Genomic DNA, 23,051 nt, shown 5'->3' on the forward strand with positions numbered 1-23,051 from the left:
CGCCCAAGCAGCTGCTGTCCCCACCCGCACCTGTATTTGATGTCAAATACTGTGGAGTCTTCATCTTCATCATCCTCTTCATTCAGCGGGGCCATTTCCACGCGCTCAGCCGGGGTGGTGATGATGTCATACTTGCGGGTCTTCTTCAACCTCTTTCCGGACCTGGAAGAGAGGTGCATTCCTGAGGACCCCACCATCCCCTGAGGCAAACCACGCACTGTCCCAGGACTGGGTCCCAGGACCTGGCGGATACCTCGGCTCCTGCACTTTCAGCCATGGGACCTCGGGCACGTTCCTGACCTCGGTAACCCTTGTGGTCCTCACCCACAAAACAGAGATGATTATAGCTGCCCTGAGCACTGAAAAACCCAGGAACCAAGAGGAATGATAGGAAATCCAGGATGCACAAAAGACCAGAATGTTCAGTGAGGGCAGGACCCAGCTCTGCACTTGCACGGGCATGATGCACCCCATCCCCCGCCCCCCGTCCCCTGCCCGGCCCTGTGGCATTGGATGGTCACTGCTCCAAGCACAGGGGGCACAAGCTGGCATTAAGAGACTGCCCTCTGGGCCAACTGGGGGGATTTGGGTCAGAGCCTGGCCACTTCCTACCCGTGTGGTCATGGGCAAGTGAGTTCATCTCCCTAAGCCTCCCTCTCCTCATAAATAAAACGGGGTAAGAATAATACGTGTCCCTCACAGGCGAGGGGGATGAAATGAGATGATGCATGTAACAGGCCTACACACAGGAGACTCTTCGCAAAATGACTGTTAGTAAATGTCACAATAAAATAGCAGAGCTGCAGCTTCTCTGGTATGGCCAAGACTTGTAAAAAGGAGTCAATACTGGCTCCATCGGGAGGATGTATGAGGCTGCTGGGTTACAGCACGGAGCTCTCGCCTCTGAAAGCATAGCGGACCGCTGCAGGCCACGGGACAGTGCTGAGACACGGCCTGCGTCCTCCAGCATCGGTCCCTCTTCATGAAGGCGGCAGCGCTTATCGGGGAATGGCTGGCAATGCCACTGGGAACGCTGCTGCTGTTATGACCGCTGATGCCCTTGGCACTCATTTCTCCGCTCTCTGGACTCTTTCCCAAACGCCTTGCCTTCTCTGGTGTCTTTCTTTTATTTATTTCTTTTTTAAAAAATATATATTTTTATTGATTTCAGAGAGGAAGGGAGAGGGAGAGAGAGAGAGAAACACCAATGATGAGAGAGAATCATGGATCGGCTGTCTCCTGCACGCCCCCTACTGGGGATCGAGCCCACAACCCGTGCATGTGCCCTTGTCCAGAATCGAACCCGGGACCCTTCAGTCCACAGGCCAATGCTCTATCCCAGCCGTGGGCAAACTACGGCCCGCGGGCCAGATCCGGCCCGTTCGGCTGTTCTATCCGGCCCGCGGAGCCGAAAGAACGGAGGGTTCTCTTGCTCTCCCCTCCGCTCCTTTACTTTGAATTTATATCAGTTCACACAAACACTCCATCCATGCTTTTGTTCCGGCCCTCCGGTCCAGTTTAAGAACCCACTGTGGCCCTCGAGTCAAAAAGTTTGCCCACCCCTGCTCTATCCACTGAACCACACCAGCTAGGGCCTGCCTTTTCAAGTATAGTCCATATGGCCCCGTGCCACAATTCTCCTCCCCTGGAACAAGGTCTCATTACCCCAGGAGGCCTCAACAAAGTGCTGGCATCTGGCGGTTTCCAGTTAGTGTCCTCGCTGCCTTCACAGGAGCAGGCCAGACCAGCACTGTTCTGGAAGAGACAAAGGGTCCCTCCACTGGAGCCAAAACACACATTTCTAACAAGTCAGGGGGGAAGCTGAACGTTCTTTTATTCTGAAATGCAATCCTACAGCCAGGGGGTTGTTTACCCAAAGGCCCGTTCAACAGCTGGTCAGCAGCAGGTCCCAGGGAACGCTGGCAGGCAGTGTCCACACCGACAGAGGCGGAGGGGGCGGCGCTCAGCCTTCCTTCCCCACCCTCCCCACAGAGAGAAACTAAACTAAACAAGCCCATCAGGGTCATGACGGGAAGTTCACTTTGGGGGGGTGGTGGTCAGATCCCCAGATGGCACGTCTAGAGGTCGGGGTTCAGATCTCGGCTCTGCAATTCCTTTGTCTCGGTTCCTCTGAGCAAGTCACTCGCCCCGACCTCTATCCAACACGGCTCCGTGAACACAGGTGTCTGTGACCCTCCAGGTGCCCCCAGCAGCGTCACCACCCCCCCCCCCCCGTGTCCTGGAGCTGCCCCTCCGCACCATGCTGGGGCCCCTCTGCTCCAACACCAGCACCCAGTCAGGCGAAAGGACTCCCACAAACCCCAGAGCCCCATAAGCACAGAAGCCAGGGAAGCGGGCCTGGTGTGGCATAAACATTAGAACAAACACGGTGACGCTGGCCACCTGGCAGCCACCTCACTGTCTTGGAGGCCAGGAGACACCAAGGGTGGTGCTCACAAACCCAGCTCCCGCACCTGACCGTCACGTGGGGCGGAGGCCCAGCATTTCCAGATAGTTCCACTTGTCCAGAAAAGCAGTGTGCCCACCATCCAGATCTCATTGCTGACATGTACACATAAGGAACTGTTTGACATTGAAACGGGGACTCAGAACTGTTGGACATTGAAATTGGGACTCAAACATTTTTTTTTATTATATGTTTATTTCTAGTCTGCAGAGGCAAGATTTTTTAAAGGAAAGAAAAGGGGAAAAAATAGATACAGAAGCAAAGAAGCATTGAACAGACTGTCAAACTACAGCGGGAAGGCAGAGGAGGTTTTGGGGCGGGGGATGTAAGAGATCAACTGAAGGACTTGTACGCATGCATATAAGCATAACCAATGGATACAAGACACTGGGTGGGGGGGGCAGGTAAAGGCATGTACTGGGGGGAAGGGGAGGCTGGGGGGAGGTCAATGGGGGGGAAAAAAAGAGACATATGTACTACTATTTGTAATACTTCAAACAATTAAAATAATAATAATAATAATAATAATAATAATAATAAAGAAAAGCAGGAGACTCCCGATTTTTAAGTGTTCTCAGCTACCTTGTTAAAATCACTGTGCAGATCAAAACAAAAACCGTAAAAACCTATCTGGGGGCCATCGGTTTGCAGCCTCTGACTCCGTTCCCTGGCCATGGTGTATTGGTCATGCGTGCCAAGCATGAGTGACGTTGAATAATTCAGCTAAAACCGTGAGGCCGGAGAGATGGGCTGATACACAAGTTCAGCCAAGGTCCCCGCCGCTATTTATACACCCTAACGCAGCCGTGGGCAAACTACGGCCCGCGGGCCGGATCCGGCTGTTCTATCCGGTTCTCTTGCTCTCCCCTCCGCTCCTTTACTTTGAATTTATATTAGTTCACACAAACACTCCATCCATGCTTTCGTTCCGGCCCTCCGGTCCAGTTTAAGAACCCATTGTGGCCCTCGAGTCAAAAAGTTTGCCCACCCGTCTTGGGCACTGTCTGTCCCCTCGGGGTTAATAAAGGGCTACCTCGCCGATTGACCCCAACCCCTGCGTCTAGCCCACAACACACAGTGTGCCCAGTAGGGCTCATGCTTCATGTATGATCACACAGTGTGCCCAGTAGGGCTCGTGCTTCATGTATGATCACACAGTGTGCCCAGTAGGGTTCGTGCTTCATGTATGATCACACAGTGTGCCCAGTAGGGCTCATGCTTCATGTATGATCACACAGTGTGCCCAGTAGGGCTCGTGCTTCATGTACGATCACACAGTGTGCCCAGTAGGGCTCATGTTTCATGTACGATCACACAGTGTGCCCAGTAGGGCTCATGTTTCATGTACGATCACACAGTGTGCCCAGTAGGGCTCATGCTTCATGTATGATCACACAACACGGGCCAGGCAGCCACACAGAGCTCCATTACAATGCGTAGGGCTTTCCTCGGTAACACGGCAGCCTCCACCTGCTCCCACCCTTGTTTCTCCTTCCCTCTCTCAGCGCCTGAGGGCCAGACCACCTCTCGTCCTTCTAAGATGAAATGATCACACCCGGGTTTGACCTGTTTGAGGAGCCACGTGAGATGGGGCAACAGCAATGCCCCGAGACCTGTTCCTCCAGCTCTCAGGGGTGTTTGCCAAGGGCTGGTCCACTTGGTTCTGTGTGCGCTGCCAGCTGAGGAAAGCGAGGCCTGGAGCGAGAAAGGCAGCCGCGAGGGGCAGCGGCAAGATGACCAAGGGACTCTTTGGTGGACCCAGGGGACCCGACACAGCCTGGAAACTGGTGTCTCTGTGCTTTGGGGCACACGGCGTAAGTGATCCGTTCGGCATCTGCTTGTCCCTGGCACAGGTCAGTTCTTGCCACCCCTACCCCCACTTCAGGGCTAGTGACTTCTCAGAAGAAGCTCAATTGTCCACCTCAAGCCCAGATGTCCAGCTAGCTTTCCCCCAATTCAAATCTTTTTTTTAAATATATTTTATTGATTTTTTTATAGGGAGGAAGGGAGAGGGATAGAGAGTTAGAAACATCGATGAGAGAGAAACATTGATCAGCTGCCTCCTGCATGCCCCCTACTGGGGATGTGCCCGCAACCAAGGTACATGCCCTTGACCGGAATCGAACCTGGAACCCTTCAGTCCGCAGGCCGATGCTCTATCCACTGAGCAAAACCGGTTAGGGCCCAATTCAAATCTTAGTCAAACAACCAAAAAATGACCTCCTTAAAAAAATGGCCTCCTGATGTCAAACCAACTCCACCGTCCCTCTCCAAGTCAGAGAAAGGGACTTCCAACCATGGCTCTGCCCAAAACTCCAATTTATTAAAATAATACTGATATGCTGAGCAATAACGAGAAACACTTCAGAATGGTGCCCTAACCGGTTTGGCTCAGTGGATAGAGCATCGGCCTGCGGACTCAAGGGTCCCGGGTTCGATTCCGGTCAAGGGCATGTACCTGGGTTGCGGGCACATCCCCAGTAAGGGGGCGTGCAGGAGGCAGCTGATCGATGTCTCTCTCTCATCGATGTTTCTAACTCTCTCTCCCTCTCTCCTCCTCTCTGTAAAAAATCAATAAGATATATTTAAAAAAAAAAGAATGGTAACTTTCCCCAAATCCTAACAGCATTAAGCTTTTATATTTTCTCTTGACTTTTACTATTTGTTTTTATTTTATTTTATTTTTATTTTATTGATATTTTACAGAGAGGAAGGGAGAGGGATAGAGAGTTAGAAACATCAATGAGAGAGAAACATCGATCAGCTGCCTCCTGCACACCTCCTACTGGGGATGTGCCCGCAACCAAGGTACATGCCCTTGACCGGAATCAAACCTGGGACCTTTCAGTCCACAGGCTGACACTCTATCCACTGAGCCAAACCGGTTTCGGCGACTTTTACTATTTGTTTTAACTTATCTTCACTGTTGAAAGTATTTACAGATGTCCCTTTTTCTCCCCCCATTGACTCTCTCCACCCCCCACCTGCTCCACCCCCAGGCCTTCACCACCTTATTGTCTGTGTCCAGGGGCTATGCATATATGCATATATTAACTCTTATTCTTATTCCAAATGTCAGTACACAGACAACTTGGGGGAAATTTGGGGGTTCCAGGCTAAGCAGGGAAGTTTTCGCTCCTTTTCAAAGACCTGGCCGAGTAAAGTGACGAGGCTTCCGCGCTTCCAACATCGGCAGGACACGGCGGCGTGCATCTTTGCCACCGATGCATGTGCGACAGCTGGCCAATGTCAGCTCAGCGAGAACCTGTGTTCCTCTCCATTCGCCAGGAAGCACCAAAACAAACCCTCCTTTCGGATCAGAGACTTTACAGAGCTTTTGAAATAAGAGGTGGCTGGGCATAGAGCCAACAGAGATCTGGGAGAAACGTGGCGGGAGCAGGAGAGCTGGGAGGCTCGCCAAGACGGTGTCTTTGTAAGACACCGGGAAATCAAGTTCCATCCCTGCAGATCTCAAAGGGAAAAGTTAGACCTAAGAGGCCAAAGGTACTGAGAACAGCGGCCACTGGCGTACGTGCTGTTCCTGAAACCATGCAGATGCTCTGACATAAAAAACTGGAGGGATCAGCCCTGGCCAGTGTCGCTCAGTAGTTAGAACGTTGGCCCATGCACTGAAGGGTCTCGGGTTCGATTCCTGGTCAATGGCACATTCCTGGGTTGCAGGTTTGATCCCCGGCCCCAGGAGGGGATCGTGCGGAAGGCAATCAATTGATGTGTCTCTCTCACATCGATGTTTCTCTCTCTCTCTCTCTCCTGTCTCTCTTCCCCTCCCTCTCTCCTTTCCACTCTCTCTGAAAATCATTGGAAAAACCCTCCTCAGGTGAGGATTAACAACAACAACAAAATGGGGGAATGGAAGTTTTCTACTCACTAGACACAGCTTCTTAGCTGCTTCCCTTCCAGCTCTCAGAAGCATGTCAAGAAATGACATGAGGGGTGGGGGGAACGGCTTCACTGTGAACTGGGCAGAACTGCACGTACAGAACACGCACGTACAGAACACACACGTACACACGCATACTCTGGCCAGAAGGGCACTCTGCCTTCAAAATGCTGTCCCTCCTTCCCGTTTTGTCTCATTTTAAGGTAGTTTTCCTCAATGATTAAAATACATGAAAAAGGACCTAACCGGTTTGGCTCAGTGGATAGAGCGTCGGCGTGCGGACTCAAGGGTCCCAGGTTCGATTCCAGTCAAGGGCATGTACCTTGGTGGCGGGCACATCCCCAGTAGGAGGTGTGCAGGAGGCAGCTGATCGATGTTTCTCTCTCATCGGTGTTTCTAACTCTCTATCCCTCTCCCTTCCTCTCTGTAAAGTACCAATAAAATATTTTTAAAAATAAAATAAAATACACGAAAAAGGTATAAATGATTCTGCAGATGGATTAATAAGTATGGGGAGAGACGAGACAGCTGCTCAACCTCAACAGGAACTGGGGAAACGCAAAACAAAGCAACGAGATACCCAATCACACTCATTTTGTTGGAAAACCTGAGCAAGTCTGATGATACTAATGTGTTGGACATGACGGGAGACCCTGAGAACCCGCCCACAGGCACTGCAGATGGGAGGGTAAAATAGTGCAGACTCAAGCGCATCAAGTATGTGTACCCCGGGACCTGGAAATCCCACTCATAGGTGAACACGCCGATGCTCTGATGCAGGAGCTCAGGGGGACACGCCCAAGGATGCAGCAGCAGGGAGCTGAGCGTACAGACGGGGAGGAATAACGAATAGATGTCCATTTTAAGGAAATTCAGAAAATGTAGAAATGTATCATGAGTAATAAAGATGTCATAAGCAATCTACACATTCACATGTACCATGCATACACGCAGATTTCTTTGCACATTCACATACATAATTTATTTAAACGAACTCGTCCTAAACATGTGGTTTATAACCTGTGCCATTCAACAATATACAGTATTGTAGCAACACCATCATTTTTAACAGCCATATAGTATTCCAGTGTAAGGATTACCAGAATTTCTTTAACCAATGCCCAATTGCTGCAAACTTAGGTCTACGTATTTAAGCCTTTTGCCATCAAACACAACTGCTCTGAATTCCATTGCCCATGTATCCTTGCTTCCGCTCCTAATTAATAAATTTAGAAGCAAAGACTCTGCATCATAATAAAAAATGTGTGTGCCTTAGGAATGGAATTGCTTGGTTAACGATTTTTTCTCCCCACTGCAATACACATTCTTTGCTTCTAATTTTAACAGATTCCTTGGATCCACATTTTTTCTGTTGTCTGGCAAAGTGACTCCTTCAGGGAAAACAGACAAATAGGCCAGGACTGCCTCTTTATAAACAAAAATACTACACCCTTCCTCCCTTATCTACATCCTTAAGAAAAGGAAGGGCCGCCGAAATCGGTTTGGCTCGGTGGATAGAGCGTCGGCCTGCGGACTGAGGGGTCCCGGGTTCGATTCCGGTCAAGGGCATGTACCTTGGTTGCGGGCACATCCCCAGTGGGGGGTGTGCAGGAGGCAGCTGATCGATGTCTCTCTCTCATCGATGTTTCTAGCTCTCTATCCCTCTCCCTTCCTCTCTGTAAAATATCAATAAAATATATTTAAAAATAAAAATAAAAAAAAAGAAAAAGAAAAGGAAGGGCCACCATTCAAACAAATTCCTACCTCACAGGTTCCGGCATCACCCACGCCTCTAGTTAGAGAGGACCTTTTGAGAAGCATCAGCAAATGTCAACTACTTAGAAGTTCAACATTCATTTGCTAAAAATATCTTTATTAGACGGCAGCTTGTGTCTGCAGCCACAGTAGGTGTTAGAGACAAACGATGAAGGCCCAGCCCTGCCCTTGGGGGCCCTCAGCCTCCTGTGGCAAAGGGACGTGTCAGTGACACTCCGGACTCCGCAGGAAATTCCGATCTCCAGTGTGCCCTGGTAGCCCGGGTGGGCCCTGGCAGGGAGGGTTCTCACAGGAGGCCACGCAGGAGGGCAAACGGCAAGGAGCTGGCGAAGGGGACTCCAGGCAGAGGGTCAGCCTGGGGCAGGACACGCAGGCCTGAGGCCACAGGCCGCCTCTGGAGAACCCCGAGAAGTCCAGAAGGGCTGGAACAGCGGGCAGAACCAAGAAGGGACTCAGGAGGGAGGCAAGGCCCTGGCCAGGAAGAGCCAGCTTGCCCACATGCCGAGAAGAGGGGCGATGGTGGGAGCAGGGACAAGGCTGGTGGCAGAAGACAAGGGCTGTGGCTCAGAGACAAAGTAGGGATTCGGGGCGGGCAGAAGCGCTGGCAGGTGGAGGAGTGTCCGAGGGTGGAAGGGCTGTGGGCACAGGTGAGAGAGCCTCGGGGTGACGGGGCGGAATGGCCAGGCGTGGGAACTGCCTGCTAAGAAGCTGAGGCAGGGGGCAGGCGAGAGGGATGCCCAGCCAGTGCGGCAGGCCTTCTGGAACCTGTGGACTGAGCCTGCAGTGGACCAAAGGGGCAAAGGTCACAGTCCAGACTAGGGAGCAGTGTGATGGGGCACAGCGCTGCCTTAGCCACAGACGTGTAGAGTGTTCTGGAATCGCACAGGTGACTCACGCCCTACCCGGAGATACAGCTTTCTCTGCCAAGGAGCCCATGGGGACTGTGTAGCTTCCCAGGCCCTTCCCAGCTGCAAACGCCATGCGTTCCTGTCTCCATCTGAAACCAGTTCCTATCTCCATCCTGTGCACCTGGTAGCTCTCCCCAAGACTACCTTTTCGGGAAGAGGAGGCAGCTCACGTCCATCCCTGGCTTCTCTGTGGAGCCAGAACCTTCTCCCAACACTCCGCACCCAAGCCAGTGAGGACCCGTCCCTGCCAGGCCTGAATGCTGCTCTCCCCCCCACGCTCCCGCGCCGGGCCCCTCACATCTGGCCGCATGCTGCCTGCTTTTCTCTCCCACTCCCGGATAATAAGGAGCAGGCTGGCAAAATAGTTCAAATGCCTTCTTGAAAAGCCCACCGCCTTCTGGGCTCAGCGGCCTGTTTGCAGCTAAACGTTTCAAACCTCCAGGCTCAGAGCTGCTCTAGGCATCAACGTTCTCCCACCATCAGGGAATCAGGCTAACGGAGCATCACCGGATGCCAGGCCAGGAGGGCTATGGAGACACTGGCCTGTCTAAGTATGGGAGCTGGACACTACACCCAGCCCCGCAGGAGAAGGATTGTATGGAAGCTGAACGAAGGCTAGGACTGGGGGAGGCCAGGAAAGGAAGCCAGGGCCTCACGCGGATACCCAGGAACGCTGGGAAGAACCATGGGCTGGGCCTTGTTGGCTGCGTGCGGTCTCGGCAGGTGTGAAGCAGAAACGGCCGGCCCAGGGGTGGAAACGCACAAGCCAGCACCGTGGAGTGCAGGAAAAGGAGCAAATGACAGAGAGGAGGCTGGGAGGGCCGATGGCCGCAAGGCGCGCTGGCTTCAGTTTGTTGAGGGCCCCGCGCGCAATGTCCAGGCGATGGCTGCAGGGAGGTCTGTCAGCAGAGGCATGGGCAGTGGGAAGGCCGGGGTCCAGAGGGGGACAATCCAATTCCCACATGAGGGGACCAGCACAGTGAGCAGCATGGCCAAAGCCAGGGCACAGGATGGTGGGGTGGACGGGGGGCCACGGTTCCCCCTTCTCCGTTTTCTTAGGTCACTGCCACGTAATCGTACAGACCCGCAGGGAAACACCCTGACTCAAAGTCACACCGCAACTGCAAACCTACAGTAACCCCCCTCCGGGTCTGGTTTCTGCTCCCGCCGCTGAAAATGCTGCCATGGGGAGAGCAAGCCCCTGGCCCCAAACCTCCAACAGCTGATCAAACACCCAGCACGCTGTGTACACTTGGAAGGGGAGGGACTGGCCGTGAGTAATGACACACACACACACCCACACATCCACATACACACCCACACACACATACACACACATACACACCCACATACACACACACACATACACACACATACACATACCCACATACACACACACACACACACACACACACACACACACATTACCCAGCAGCCTGCGGGAGTAACAGGACACATTTGCTTCCTTTCCTTCAAAGACAGGGTTTCCCAGGCACTAAGGGGAAACAGGCCCCTTGCCTCCACTGTTGCCTTCTCCATCTCCCTACTCCAGGCACCTGGACATCCTTCCCAACTTCCCGGATACTTTCTCCTCGAACTTGAGCAACCTACAAAAGCATCTCCAAGATCCCTTCTACCCATGGAATCTGAACCAACTCAGTCAGGTGGAGCTGTCCATATCCCCCACTCACAGAAAGTACTGAGGCCACCAGGAGTCACCAAGCATCCTTGGGGCGCAAAGCGCACCCCCAACAGGCCCCCTGAAGACATCCCCATATGCTACTGCTTCCTTTAGTGGCAGGAGGAAGGAAAGGAAAAAAGGCAGGTTGGGGGTGAGGGAGCCTCAGAGGAAGGAAAGGACGGGAGATCGAAGTCAGACAGACCTGGTTCAAAATTCTACCTCCACCCCTGAGTTTACCTGGATGAGCCACGGTGCCTGGCGGGAGAATTTATCCTCATCTGTGAATCAGGTATGAAAATAAATTCCGTGTAAGGTTATCAAAAACCGGAGCGCTGTGGTTGGTGCTCTGCATTCACAGAGAGTTCAAGGGGATTCAATATTTATGTTATACGTATATACAGAGAGAAGAAATTTCCCAAAATGTTACCAGGGAAAACGGGAGCGCGCCACCGCGGGGCGGCGGAGGGAGCGGGGTAGAAGCCCGCGGGGCGCCCCGGTGGAGCCGAGCCCGCATTCGGAGCATCTGTGCGCGCAGGTGGCGCGGACGCGGTCACAGCCGGTAGGCGGTGCAGGGGGACCCGCGGGGGAAGGAAAGGGGCCACGGGACCCACCTGAAGACGCGCAGCAGCAGGCAGGCGATGAGGAAGGCGGTGAAGGCGCACGCCACGATCACGGCCGCCTTCAGGGTGGGCAGGTCGCGGAGCAGGCTGGAGATGCGGGTCACCAGGGCGTCGCCGCTGCTGTTGGAGCTGCCGCCGCCGCCTGTAACCGCCGCCTCGCCAGACCCGGTCCGGGTGGCGTTCACAGGCCGGGAGCCGGGCGGCGGGTGCTGGGACTGCGGCACCGCGACGACCTGGGCACGGCTCGCGCGGGCGGCGGGCGCGGCCAGGAGCGCGAGCAGCAGCGGCAGCAGCGGCGCGGCGCGCATGGTGCGGGCGGGCGGGCGGGGCAGGGCGCGCAGCTGAGCCCGAGTCCCGCACCCGCGCCGAGGCCTGCACCCGAGACTCCCGCTGCAGAGGCGGCTGCGCGGTGTTTGGCAGGAAACTGCGGCGCCCGGAAGAGCCCGCGCCGCCGCCGCCGCCACTAACACGTTGCACGGAGCCATTCGACGGGCCGCGGCCCCACGTGGGCGGGGCAGGCCACCAGCCGGGGTGCGGGCTGCGCCCCGCTCGCTCCCGCGCGGCCCCAATCACGCTGAGGATCCAGAATCCCTGGAAGAAGTAAAGGGCCAGGTTAACATTTAATCCTACAGCCCCTTTAGGATTATTGTCTATTGTTCTCATTTAATAGCTGATTTAGGACCCAGAGAGCCAGACTAAGAATCCACGACTATGTGACCTGGAGGTAAGCCCCCACTCCACAGAAGGTGGGACTCGGACGCCTGCAGTGAAGTGGGGTGCGCCACGCCCTATGCATTGCATACATTTCGGTATCTCCCCATTTTCCCTCTTTCTGTCAAAAGTTCTTTATCTCGCCGAAACTGGTTTGGCTCAGTGGATAGAGCCTCGGCCTGCGGACTGAAAGGTCCCGGGTTCGATTCCGGTCAAGGCATGTACACTGGTTGCGGGCACATCCCCAGTGGGAGGTGTGCAGGAGGCAGCTGATAGATGTTTCTCTCCCATCGATGTTTCTAGCTCTCTATCCCTCTCCCTTCCTCTCTGTAAAATATTAATAAAATATATTTTTTTTAAAAAAGTTCTTTATCTCATGGCTTCAGGCATTTTGCATCTCTGCTGATGAATTGGGCTGGGATGTGCGTTTCGGCATTCATAACTTCGCTGTGGAGAGCAGCTGGGGCGATTACTAGTCTCCCGCCCAGGCTGAGGTTTCAGACCCCAGGGAGGAACTGCTTGGCTGACTCATGTGCAAGCTAAACGGTAAGTGAAGGTTCCAGTGTGGGATCTGATGGCGAGCAGAGTGCTTTCCTGGAGCTCTTTCTATGTACACTGAGGGCCGCAGGCTCCACCTTTCACCCTAGGGATGGATTCTGACGGGACCCTCCAGTGGTGGAGTGGGTAAGCAGATAAACACACAAGGACTCACTGACCTTAAACAGCTCACTCCTGGACCTGCTTTATTATCTGAAAAAGGCAGATAATAAAGGTAGTAGAGTGTATTGGTTAGGTACAACACCTAACAAATTACCCCAAAACTTCACAGCTTAAAACAGCACACATACATTATCTCACAGTTGGTGTGGGTCGGGAACCTGATCCTAGCTTGGCTGGGCCCTCTGCTTCAGGGACTCTCACAAGGGTGCAATCAAGGTGCCAGCTGGGGCTGGGGTCTCACCTGAATACTCGAATGGGGAAGGGCCTGCTTCCACGCCCAATCAGTGGCTGATGGCCAGACTCAGCTGTCCACAGGCTATTGGCTATGGTCCTTCCCATGTGTGTTTTTCTGACATGGCAGCTTGCCTCATCAAAAGGGGCAAATCTATAAGGCAAAAGAGAGTTTGCTAGCAAGAAAGAAGTCATTACCTTATGAAACCCAATCACAGACATGACATCCTAACACCTTTGCTATATATAGGGTGTCCCCCCAAAAATGTATACACTTTTAACCACTGATAGCTCAATTGGTGTTTCTTGCTTTTCAGATTTAATCCATTGAAGTTAATAATTATTCTAAGTGTGTATACATTTTTTGGGACACTCTGTATATTCTCTTGGTTAGAGACAAGTCACAGATCTTGTCCACACTCGGGAGAGGGATTTAACAAAGCTGTGAGTATCAGGAAGAGGGGATTCTTCCAGCATCTAAGTAGGTGGTGACCACTCTAGGTACTACGTTTTTATTTCATGAAATGAACAATAACCAGGTTATCAGAAGTCATCACCCAGGAAGTGCTACCTAAAATGCACATTGCTTATTGGAGCATGCTCTGGTGGTGAGAAATTTGGACAAGTCACATGATTCCAGTCTCTTCCAACTCGAAAATACCACTTCCTGGCATGTCAAAAGTGTTGCTTGGGTATAGAGCCAGCTTTATCTGTCATCATGATATAATTTACAAAATAAATTCCTAATGAACCGTCTCAGACGTCCATGATTTTGCAGCACTGGCCTCTAAGGCATAAACCGCCCATTACAGGTTCATGTGTTTGTGTTTATCAGAAATTCTTATGTGGTGCAGGGGTCTTCAAACTACGGCCCGCGGGCCACATGCGGCCCGCCGAGGACATTTATCCGGACCGCCCGGTGCCGCTGCCTGTCCAGCTTAGCAGACGACTCGTCCCGGGCCCGCAGTGTGCATAGGAATTTGTTCATAGTTTTTCTTTTAAACTATAGTCCGGCCCTCCAACGGTCTGAGGGACAGGGAACTGGCCCCCTGTTTAAAAAGTTTGAGGACCCCTGAGAGCAAAGAGGTACTGGGTTTGAGAGTCTCTCTGTCAAGATGAGAGAGAGGTTTGAGCACTGACTGAGTGGCCTTGGCCAAGGACTTAACCACCAAATTCAAGTTGTGTTTTTTTTTATGTCTAAAATTAGGAGAGTCACACTTAGCTCAAAATAGTCACTGGAAGCAGCCATAAGAACAGAGAAAATATGAGTTAGCACTCTAACCCTTCTTCTGCCACAATTCAAGGATCAGCATAGATTTGTTTGACTATATAACAATGACTTAACACCACGAATACAGAAAGCATAAAGGTTGGATTTTTTAGAAAAGTGAAATTTTAGAATATTTCACCCTAACCGGTTTGGCTCAATAGATAGAGCATCAGCCCTCAGACTGAAGGGTTGCGGGTTCGATTCTGATATAGGGCACGAACCTCAGTTGCGGGCTGATCCCCACCCCTATTCAGAAAGCAACAATTGATGTCTCTCTCTGTGTCTCTCCCCCACCCTTCCACTCTCTCTAAAAATCAATGGGAAAATATCCTTGGATGAGTATTTTTTAAAAATAAAAATAGAATCTTTCATTCTTCCTGATTATCCAATCTTCAAATCATCACAACAAAGGACTTACTTACAAAATGCCCTTAAATTAGCGTTCCTTAGACATTTTGATTCAACCAACCATAAACAGGACCTTTTTAAACATGGAACGATGACAGGCAACAGAAACCCACTCTGGCCGATTTCAGGAAAAGGGAATCTGTTGAAGCATGTTGGGCTGCTCCTAAAATCAACTGTCAGTTCTAAAAATGTGGCCTGTGGCCCTAACCGGTGTGGCTCAGTGGATAGAGCGTCGGCCTGCGGACTGAAAGGTCCCAGGTTCGATTCCGGTCAAGGGCATGTACCTTGGTTGCGGGCACATCCCCAGTGGGAGGCGTGCAGGAGGCAGCTGATCGATGTTTCTCTCTCATCGATGTTTCTAACTCTCTATCCCTCTCCCTTCCTCTCTGTAAAAAATCAATAAAATATATTTTTAAAAAAATAAAAATAAAAATAAAAACGTGGCCTGTGGACTCCTGGAGTGCCTGAGCCACTTTCCGGAAACCTGTTCCGTAATAACAAGAAGATGTTATTTGGCATTTTCACTGATTTAACATTTGCACGGACGGTGCAAACGCAGTGGTGATAAAACCTGATGGTGCCCTAGCATAAATCAAGATAAGCTGTACTCATAGTAATTGGGTTCTTCACAGCCATGCGCCAGAGGGAAAAAGAAAGCCACTTTCAGTTTAGAATGTCCCTGATCTAGCCATGACATTATTTAAATCTTGACCCTTGAGAACAGATGATGTTACTATTTTATGTGATGAAATGGTAAGTATGAATAAATCTCTGCTGCTGCACACTGGAGCACGAAGATTGTCTCAAGAAAAGCACCTGGGAAGCCTGAACTTGCCACGTGTTTCAGGAACACCGTTTTTCATCTGAAGTTTTTCCACTTCAGACCTGGCCTTTGGCAGGCCTTTACTCAAAAATGAACAAGCTGTGCCCTAGCCCCGTGGTCGGCAAACGGCGGCTCGCGAGCCACATGCGGCTCTTTGGACCTTTGAGTGTGGCTCTTCCACAAAATACCACGGCCTGGGCGAGTCTGTTTTGAAGAAGTGGCGTTAGAAGAAGTTTAAGTTTCAAAAATGTGGCTCTCCAAAGAAATGTCAATCGTTGTCCTGTTGATATTTGGCTCTGTTGACTAATGAGTTTGCTGACCACTGCCCTAGCCAGTTTGACTCAGCGGATAGAGCGTCGGCCTGCGGACTCAAGGGTCCCAGGTTCGATTCCAGTCAAGGGCATGTACCTTGGTTGCTGGCACATCCCCAGTAGGAGGTGTGCAGGAGGCAGCTGATCGATGTTCCTCTCTCATCGATGTTTCTAACTCTCTATCCCTCTCCCTTCCTTTCTGTAAAAAAATCAATAAAATATATATTTTTTTAAAAAATGAACAAGGTGAGCCTGTCGCTTCAAAAATAACAGCTAACAGTATTGTAGCCAATGATAATAATCCAAACCTGCAAGTGAAATTTTGAATTTTTAGACAACTTGCACTGCTGCTCATACTTCAAGACTTTTCTGATGAGCTTGGTGGTGATACTAAAAGTGTAGGGTTTGGATATTGTATAATGAATTTGGAAGAGCTACATACATCAGCACACCAATGTCCCCAAATGGCCAGTGCACAATGTTACAAAATCTTGTGTGGGTAAAAGATCCATTCAAAATGCAAGAAAAACCAATGGGTGTAGATGGAACAGAGTACAGAAGTTAATTGGTATGGTTCCAGATTTCACGTTGCAACTAATGTTTAAGAAATGACTACTTTAGCCAAGCTGGTGTGGCTCAGTGATGGAGGGAGGGAGGGAGGATGGAAGAGGGAAGGAAGGAGGGAAGATAAGAGAGTCAGAGAACATGAGTGAGAGGGGAGACTGAGCATCCTCCGAGGAGAACATCCTGCATCCTAGCATCAGCCCCTTCCAAAGGATGGATGCAGCCCCATCCTCAGCCTCTCCCATCAGCTCTCCCGGGGAGCTGACAGAGTACCAGCTGCAGCTCATTTTTTTTTTTTTTTTTTTTTTTAATATTTTTTATTGATTTTTTTACAGAGAGGAAGGGAGAGGGATAGAGAGCCAGAAACATCGATGAGAGAGAAACATCGATCAGCTGCCTCCTGCACAACCCCTACTGAGGATGTGCCCGCAACCAAGGTACATGCCCTTGACCGGAATCGAACCCGGAACCCTTGAGTCCGCAGGCCGACGCTCTATCCAGTGAGCCAAACCGGTTAGGGCCAGCTGCAGCTCATTTTATTCCCCGCTAGAAATGAGGGTATTATCATATGATATTCATGCCTATTTTTATAAATAAATCATCTTTCTTTGCACAGAAGTAAAATAGCCTGAAGCTAGAACATTTAAAAGGAACGTTGGTGCTGATTCATAAAATAATAATGTGCCGGTTTGCCAGGCAATTTGTGAAAGCCCCAGAGCTAAAATACACCGAGTTCTAGGTCTATTTTTAGCCGGAAAGGGCCTCCCAGTGTTGTTCTCAGTTCACACTTGATAAAGGGCCGTGTTATGCTTTCTCTGAAACTGGGCTTTCCCCAATCAGTTACATTCACACAGGGAACTCAAAAGGATGACTTGGCAAGTAAGCGTATTTACAAAGTCCAAGCCCCCGGTACACAAATGCTTATTTAAACTCTACGAAAATAAATTCTAAACAAAAGGGTACTGGAGCCTGATCAGCCGCTGTGGGAAATAAATAGGGCCACATTGTTGACGTTTATGTGACTTCCCCATGCCTGACAGGGAGATTTCTTTGACAGGAGGACAGCAATTCCGGAGCTGGGAGGGCTTAAAAACAATTGTTAAACAATAAGATTTGGCCGAAACCGGTTTGGCTCAGTAGATAGAGCGTCGGCCTGCAGACTGGGGGGTCCCGGGTTCGATTCCGGTCAAGGGCATGTACCTTGGTTGCGGGCACATCCCCAGTGGGAGGTGTGCAGGAGGCAGCTGATCGATGTTTCTCTCTCATCGATGTTTCTAGCTCTCTATCCCTCTCCCTTCCTCTCTGTAAAAAATCAATAAAATATATTTAAAAAAAAAAAAAAAAACAAGATTTGGGCCTCGGTGTTATCGTGTGTCACCAGTCCCCCCAATATCATGTGCTATTTTTTTTTTTTTTGAAATCCTCATTTCATCACCGGTGATGATTTCTAAGACAGTCTGATTGCTCCTGTCAGTTTATCTGCAAAAGGATGCACAGCAAACTCCTAATTTTGGTTCCGTATAACACAGGGGAACCAACCAGTCTGCCAGGGACTGAGGTTCTTCCCTGGACATGGGAAGTTCACTGCTAAACCAGGAAGTTCCAGGAAAACCAGGACCCATTGGTCATCATACCTACGGGGAGGCACTCTGGGATGGGCCGGGGCACAAGATAATGACCATACCCTTTCACATATTTGGAATTTATAAAAAATGTTGTGTTATTAATTTTTAAGAGAGGAAGGGAGAGGGATAGAGAGATGGAAACATCAATGAGAGAGAAACATGGATCAGCTGCCTCCTGCACGCCCCCCACTGGGGATCCAGCTCGAAACCTGGGCATATGCCCTGATCGGGAATCAAACCTGGGACCTCCTGGTTCATGGGTCGATGCTCCACCACTGAGCCACACCGGACAGGCTTTATTTGGAATACTGAACCATGCGAGTTTATTACCTTTTTTTTAATTTTTTTAATTTTTTTAAAATATATTTTATTGATTTTTTACAGAGAGGAAAGGAGAGGGATAGAGAGTTAGAAACATCGATGAGAGAGAAACATCGATCAGCTGCCTCCTGCACACCTCCCACTGGGGATGTGCCCGCAACCAAGGTACGTGCCCTTGACCGGGATCGAACCCGGGACCTCTCAGTCCGCAGGCTGACGCTCTATCCACTGAGCCAAACCGGTTTCGGCGAGTTTATCACCTTTTTGAAAAATTAGGTTAAAAATGTTCTGCCAATATGAGATGGGAAGACTATTTACATTAGTGGGTCTCTAAGGATGGCAAACAATAGTTTATTCGACCTGAGCAAAAATAACATCATTACATTTAAGTGCTGCTTTGTTTATTCATTTGTTTCTGAAATATATCCTCCCAAAGACTTGACAATTAATCACCAAAAGAACTAAAAATGTTGCCAAGTTCTTTCACACTCATTCTCCCAACACCGGAAAGTAACCGGGGCTCAGAATTTTGTTCCAGATCAACCATTAGGAAAAAAAAAAAAGAAGCCTCGTGAGGTTATCTGACCTGCGCAGGGTTGGACGTGAGTGTGTGACGTGCCTTCTCTCCCCGGGACGGGCCTCTCCTTCGCTGGCCTACTTCACATCTGGTTCACATTGTCCAACCATGGAAACAGCGGGCTGTTGCCAAAGAGAAATATTTCTATGGAAGTTTCTCAAGTGTCCCCTAGGAGAGCCCGCCGACAACCAGGGATGACCTAAGAGTGGCTGATGGAACCCTCCCAGCCAATCACACTGCAGCAAAGGGTGCCACCCACAGAGCAAGGTTTATGGGCTTTTAATAGGACACAAAGTCCTCAAGTGCATCCTGGGAGGAGGGCCCCAACCTCTGAGCGAAGGGTGGCCCATCTGTTGAGCTCCTTTTTGTCTAATACACATCCAAGTCACATTCATTTTTTTTTTTTCTTCTCCAAATGAAGATTTTGAGAGGCAAAGACCAGCTGGGCAGAACTAAAGGGGTACAGGCTCCTTTCTCTGGCAAGGCTGAGGGTGAGGATGGGGGCAGCTCACCCCCCCCCCCAGGGCTCTCTGTACAGGGATAGCCACTGTGAGGCCCACTCCAGCCTGCCTGATGAGAACACACCAGCTGTCGTCTCTGAGTGTTTCCATCGGGGCCTGCAGTTCCAAGAGCAGTCACCCCATGTCCAGAGGCATCCCCTCCATGCCTGTCCCGCCGTGATTCCCACAGTGGGGTCACCAGCCTCTCAGAGAAGGCCTGAGTTAGGTTTTGCATTTGCACAAATTCCTGTTTGAATTCCCAGGCAGAGCTTTTTGTCTTTTTTTTTTTTTTTTAATATATTTTTATTGATTTCAGAGAGGAAGGGAGAGGGAGGGAGAGAGAGAAACAGCAATGATGAGAGAGAATAATCGATGGGCTGCCTCCCATATGCCCGCCTCACCCCACCCCCACAGGCATGGAGCCCACAGCCGTGACCTCTCGGTTCCTGGGTTGACACTCAAGCGCTGGGCCACATGTGGCTGGGCCCAGGCAGGGCTTTTCGAAGGACGGGGACACAGGAAGAAGTTTTGAGATGGCCCCAGGTGGCACCTTCTCTCCTGCCCCCAGTGTGAGTTCCAAACCTGCACGCCTCTGTGGCTGCCTCCCAGCCCAGCCCCTCCCCAGACCCTAGCATCTCCACATCCCTCCCTGGTCCTCTTCCTCTTTCCTTGCTCCGCTTCTGTCTCAGGGATGTTCCTCCCGTTCAAGACCATCCCCTGCTCCTTCCTCTGGACCCTCTAAGGCTTTGTCCCATAAATGGCCTCCGCTTTCTCCTGTACCTCCAGTCCTCTACTGGATACTTCCCATTCTGGTCTCCCATCGCTTAACAAAACCCCCTCAACTTTGTATGGTGCCGAGAACTGAAGCGTTGCCCAGAATGAGGGATGACTTTTACTCCTAAAACCCCAGAGTCCTGGGCACCTCGGGCATTTGGGCACCTAAGGGCATTGCTCACATTTGGAATTAACTGTCTTTCTGTCCAGAAGAAATTTTGCCTTGCTCATGTTCACATCCCCAACATCTAACCTGATGTCAGGGGCGTATGAGGTCCATTTTCAAAAATATTTGCTAAATGTGTTCATTGAGATAGCAGTTAATTGGGGCAGCCCTTCCTACACGACCTGGGGCAAGTTGTTACTTTCGTTTACATATTTGTTTGTTTGTCCCTGAATGATTTCCGGCAAATTTCTTGGCCTCGGAGAGCCTCTATTTCCTCATTTGTAAAATGGAGATAATAATATCTACTTCATAGAGAAAATTAAATGAGTGTGAAGTAGTTAACACAATACCTGGCCTATAATAAGCTGTCAATAAATGTTAGATGCTGCCCTGACCGGTGTGGCTCAGTGGATAGAGCGTCGGCCTGCGGACTGAAGGGTCCCAGGTTCAATTCCGGTCAAGGGCATGTACCTTGGTTGCGGTCACATCCCCAGTAGGGGGTGTGCAAGAGGCAGCTGATCAATGTTTCTCTCTCATCGATGTTTCTCTCTATCCCTTCTCCTTCCTCTCTGTAAAAAATCAATAAAATATATTTTTTAAAAAATGTTAGATGCTAATGCTATTTGTTATTATTAAAGAGTCAGCACAGTGCATTCAATAGGGATTGAGTCCCTTCCCCCATGAAATAAATTAATACAGGTGGCCTTACACCAGAGAGAAAGCGTCCCTAAAACAGTGGCTACCCATGAGAATCCCCAAGGGGACTTTTACGAAGACTGATACCCAATCCTGGACCCATTAACCCAAACCTCCAGAGATGGGTCCCGCATCAGCTCCCTGAAGGGCTCCCCTGGTGATTCTAATAGGCAACCTGGGGTGAGAACCTCTGCCTCAGGGCGCTGGGCTAGCTGCTCTTCAGCTCTTAATTGCTGCCCTGGGTCTTTCCCAACATCCCTAACTTAGCTCTTGTCAACATCAATTCCCTTTGTCCCCCTCCCTCCCTCTGTCTTCGGGGAAACCACTGGAGAACTCCGACCATCCCAGGTTGGGACCGTCCTTCCCAAAGCCCTTACACAGGCCCCGGCTGCTCCCTTCCCTGCAGGATCTTCACAGCCTGATATTCTCTCGGGAATCTGAAGAAATGACAAAGAGGCCGCTTCATCTGTGTCTTCCCTAAAGGGACAGATGGTTTCATTTTCCAGCCAGTGTTTCTCAAACTGGGCTCCACAGACATCTCCCTGGGGGTCCAGGCGTTCTGCAGGAGAATCGTTTTGTTTGTGGTTCCCGTTTCCTGGTCATCTCAGGTATGACTAGTGTACATTATCTGGCCGCACCTTTGTAAGGGACCTACTGCAAGATTGGAATGCCCAGGGCTGTGTTTCATGACATAAAGGCAGTGCACATGTACGGATTTTTGAAGTCCAAATAGAGGGACCACAGCGGGAAACGGAGTCCTCTTATAGCACAAGGCAGTAGAAGCAAAAACACTCCAACTGACCAGCAAATAGCCACTAGAGTTCAATCAACGACAGAAATAGATGCAGTTTGTGGTCCTGTCTTAGCACAGTTGGCAACAGTTTTTTAGCAGTAAACTGTAAGAGGAATGACATGAAGATACAAATTATTTCCAGCTACAAACAACCCATGAGGTTGAATTTTTCTCATGTAAGGAAGTATTCGGAGGTGGGTGATAGCTGGATAGCTGACACTGGTTCAGCAGCTCAGGGTGTTAGGGACTGAGGACTCTGGGCATGTGGCCCAGGGGTTGAGCATCAACCTATGAACCAGGAGGTCACGGTTCGATTCCCAGTCAGGGCACATGCCCGGGTTGTGGGCTCCATCCCCAGTAGGGGGTGTGTAGGAGGCAGCCAATCAAAGATTCTCTCTCATTGATGTTTCTCTCTCTCTCTCCCTCTCCCTTCCTCTCTGAAATCAATAAAAATATTTTTAAAAGATAGATACAGAGGCAGTAAAGCATCAAACAGACTGTCAAATTACAGCGGGAAGGTTAGGGAGAGGTGGGGGAAATAAGAGATCAACTGAAGGACTTATATGCATGCATATAAGAATAACCAATGGCCCTGACCAGTTTGGCTCAGTGGATAGAGCGTCGGCCTGCAGATTGAAAGGTCCCAGGTTCGATTCTGATCAAGGGCATGTACCTTGGTTGCGGGCATATCCCCAGTGGGAGGTGTGCAGGAGGCGGCTGATCGATGTTTCTGGCTCTCTGTCCCTCTCCCTTCCTCTCTGTAAAATATCAATAAAATATATTTAAAAAAAAAAAAAAAGAAGAACCAACGGATGCAAAACATTGGGGGGTGAGGGCATGTATGGGAGTGGGGTGGGGGGGGCAATGGTAAGATATGTACACATATAATACCTTAATAAAAAATAAAAATTAAAAAAGTAAAATTTTCCGCTAAAAAGAAATAAAAAAAAATATTTTTTAAATATATTTTATTGATTTTTTACAGAGAGGAAGAGAGAGGGATAGAAAGTTAGAAACATCGATGAGAGAGACATCGATCAGCTGCCTCCTGCACGCCCCCTACTGGGGATGTGCCCGCAACCCAGGTACATGCCCTTGACCGGAATCGAACCTGGGACCCTTGAGTCCACAGGCCGACGCTCTATCCACTGAGCCAAACTGGTTAGGGCAATAAAAATATTTTTTACAAAAACAGAAATAAAAGTGAT

General features: G+C 50.2%; 1 protein-coding gene across 2 annotated transcripts in view; it reads right to left on the reverse strand.

Moving 5' to 3' along the window:
* FAM174B (family with sequence similarity 174 member B) overlaps positions 1–23,051 on the reverse strand; it is a 67,522-nt gene that overhangs the window by 11,060 nt on the left and 33,411 nt on the right. For both annotated transcript variants that reach the window (XM_080651815.1, XM_080651816.1), the window contains 4 exons: positions 18,924–19,036; positions 13,026–13,169; positions 11,345–11,944; positions 31–162 (listed from right to left, as the gene is read on the reverse strand). In XM_080651815.1, coding sequence (XP_080507941.1) covers positions 31–162; positions 11,345–11,838 — 626 coding nt within the window. In that variant the 5' untranslated portion in view covers positions 11,839–11,944; positions 13,026–13,169; positions 18,924–19,036. The remainder of the gene's footprint in view (positions 1–30; positions 163–11,344; positions 11,945–13,025; positions 13,170–18,923; positions 19,037–23,051) is intronic.

Source organism: Plecotus auritus, assembly GCF_963455305.1.
Source record: "Plecotus auritus genome assembly, chromosome: 15".
Taxonomy (NCBI): Eukaryota; Metazoa; Chordata; class Mammalia; order Chiroptera; family Vespertilionidae; genus Plecotus; species Plecotus auritus.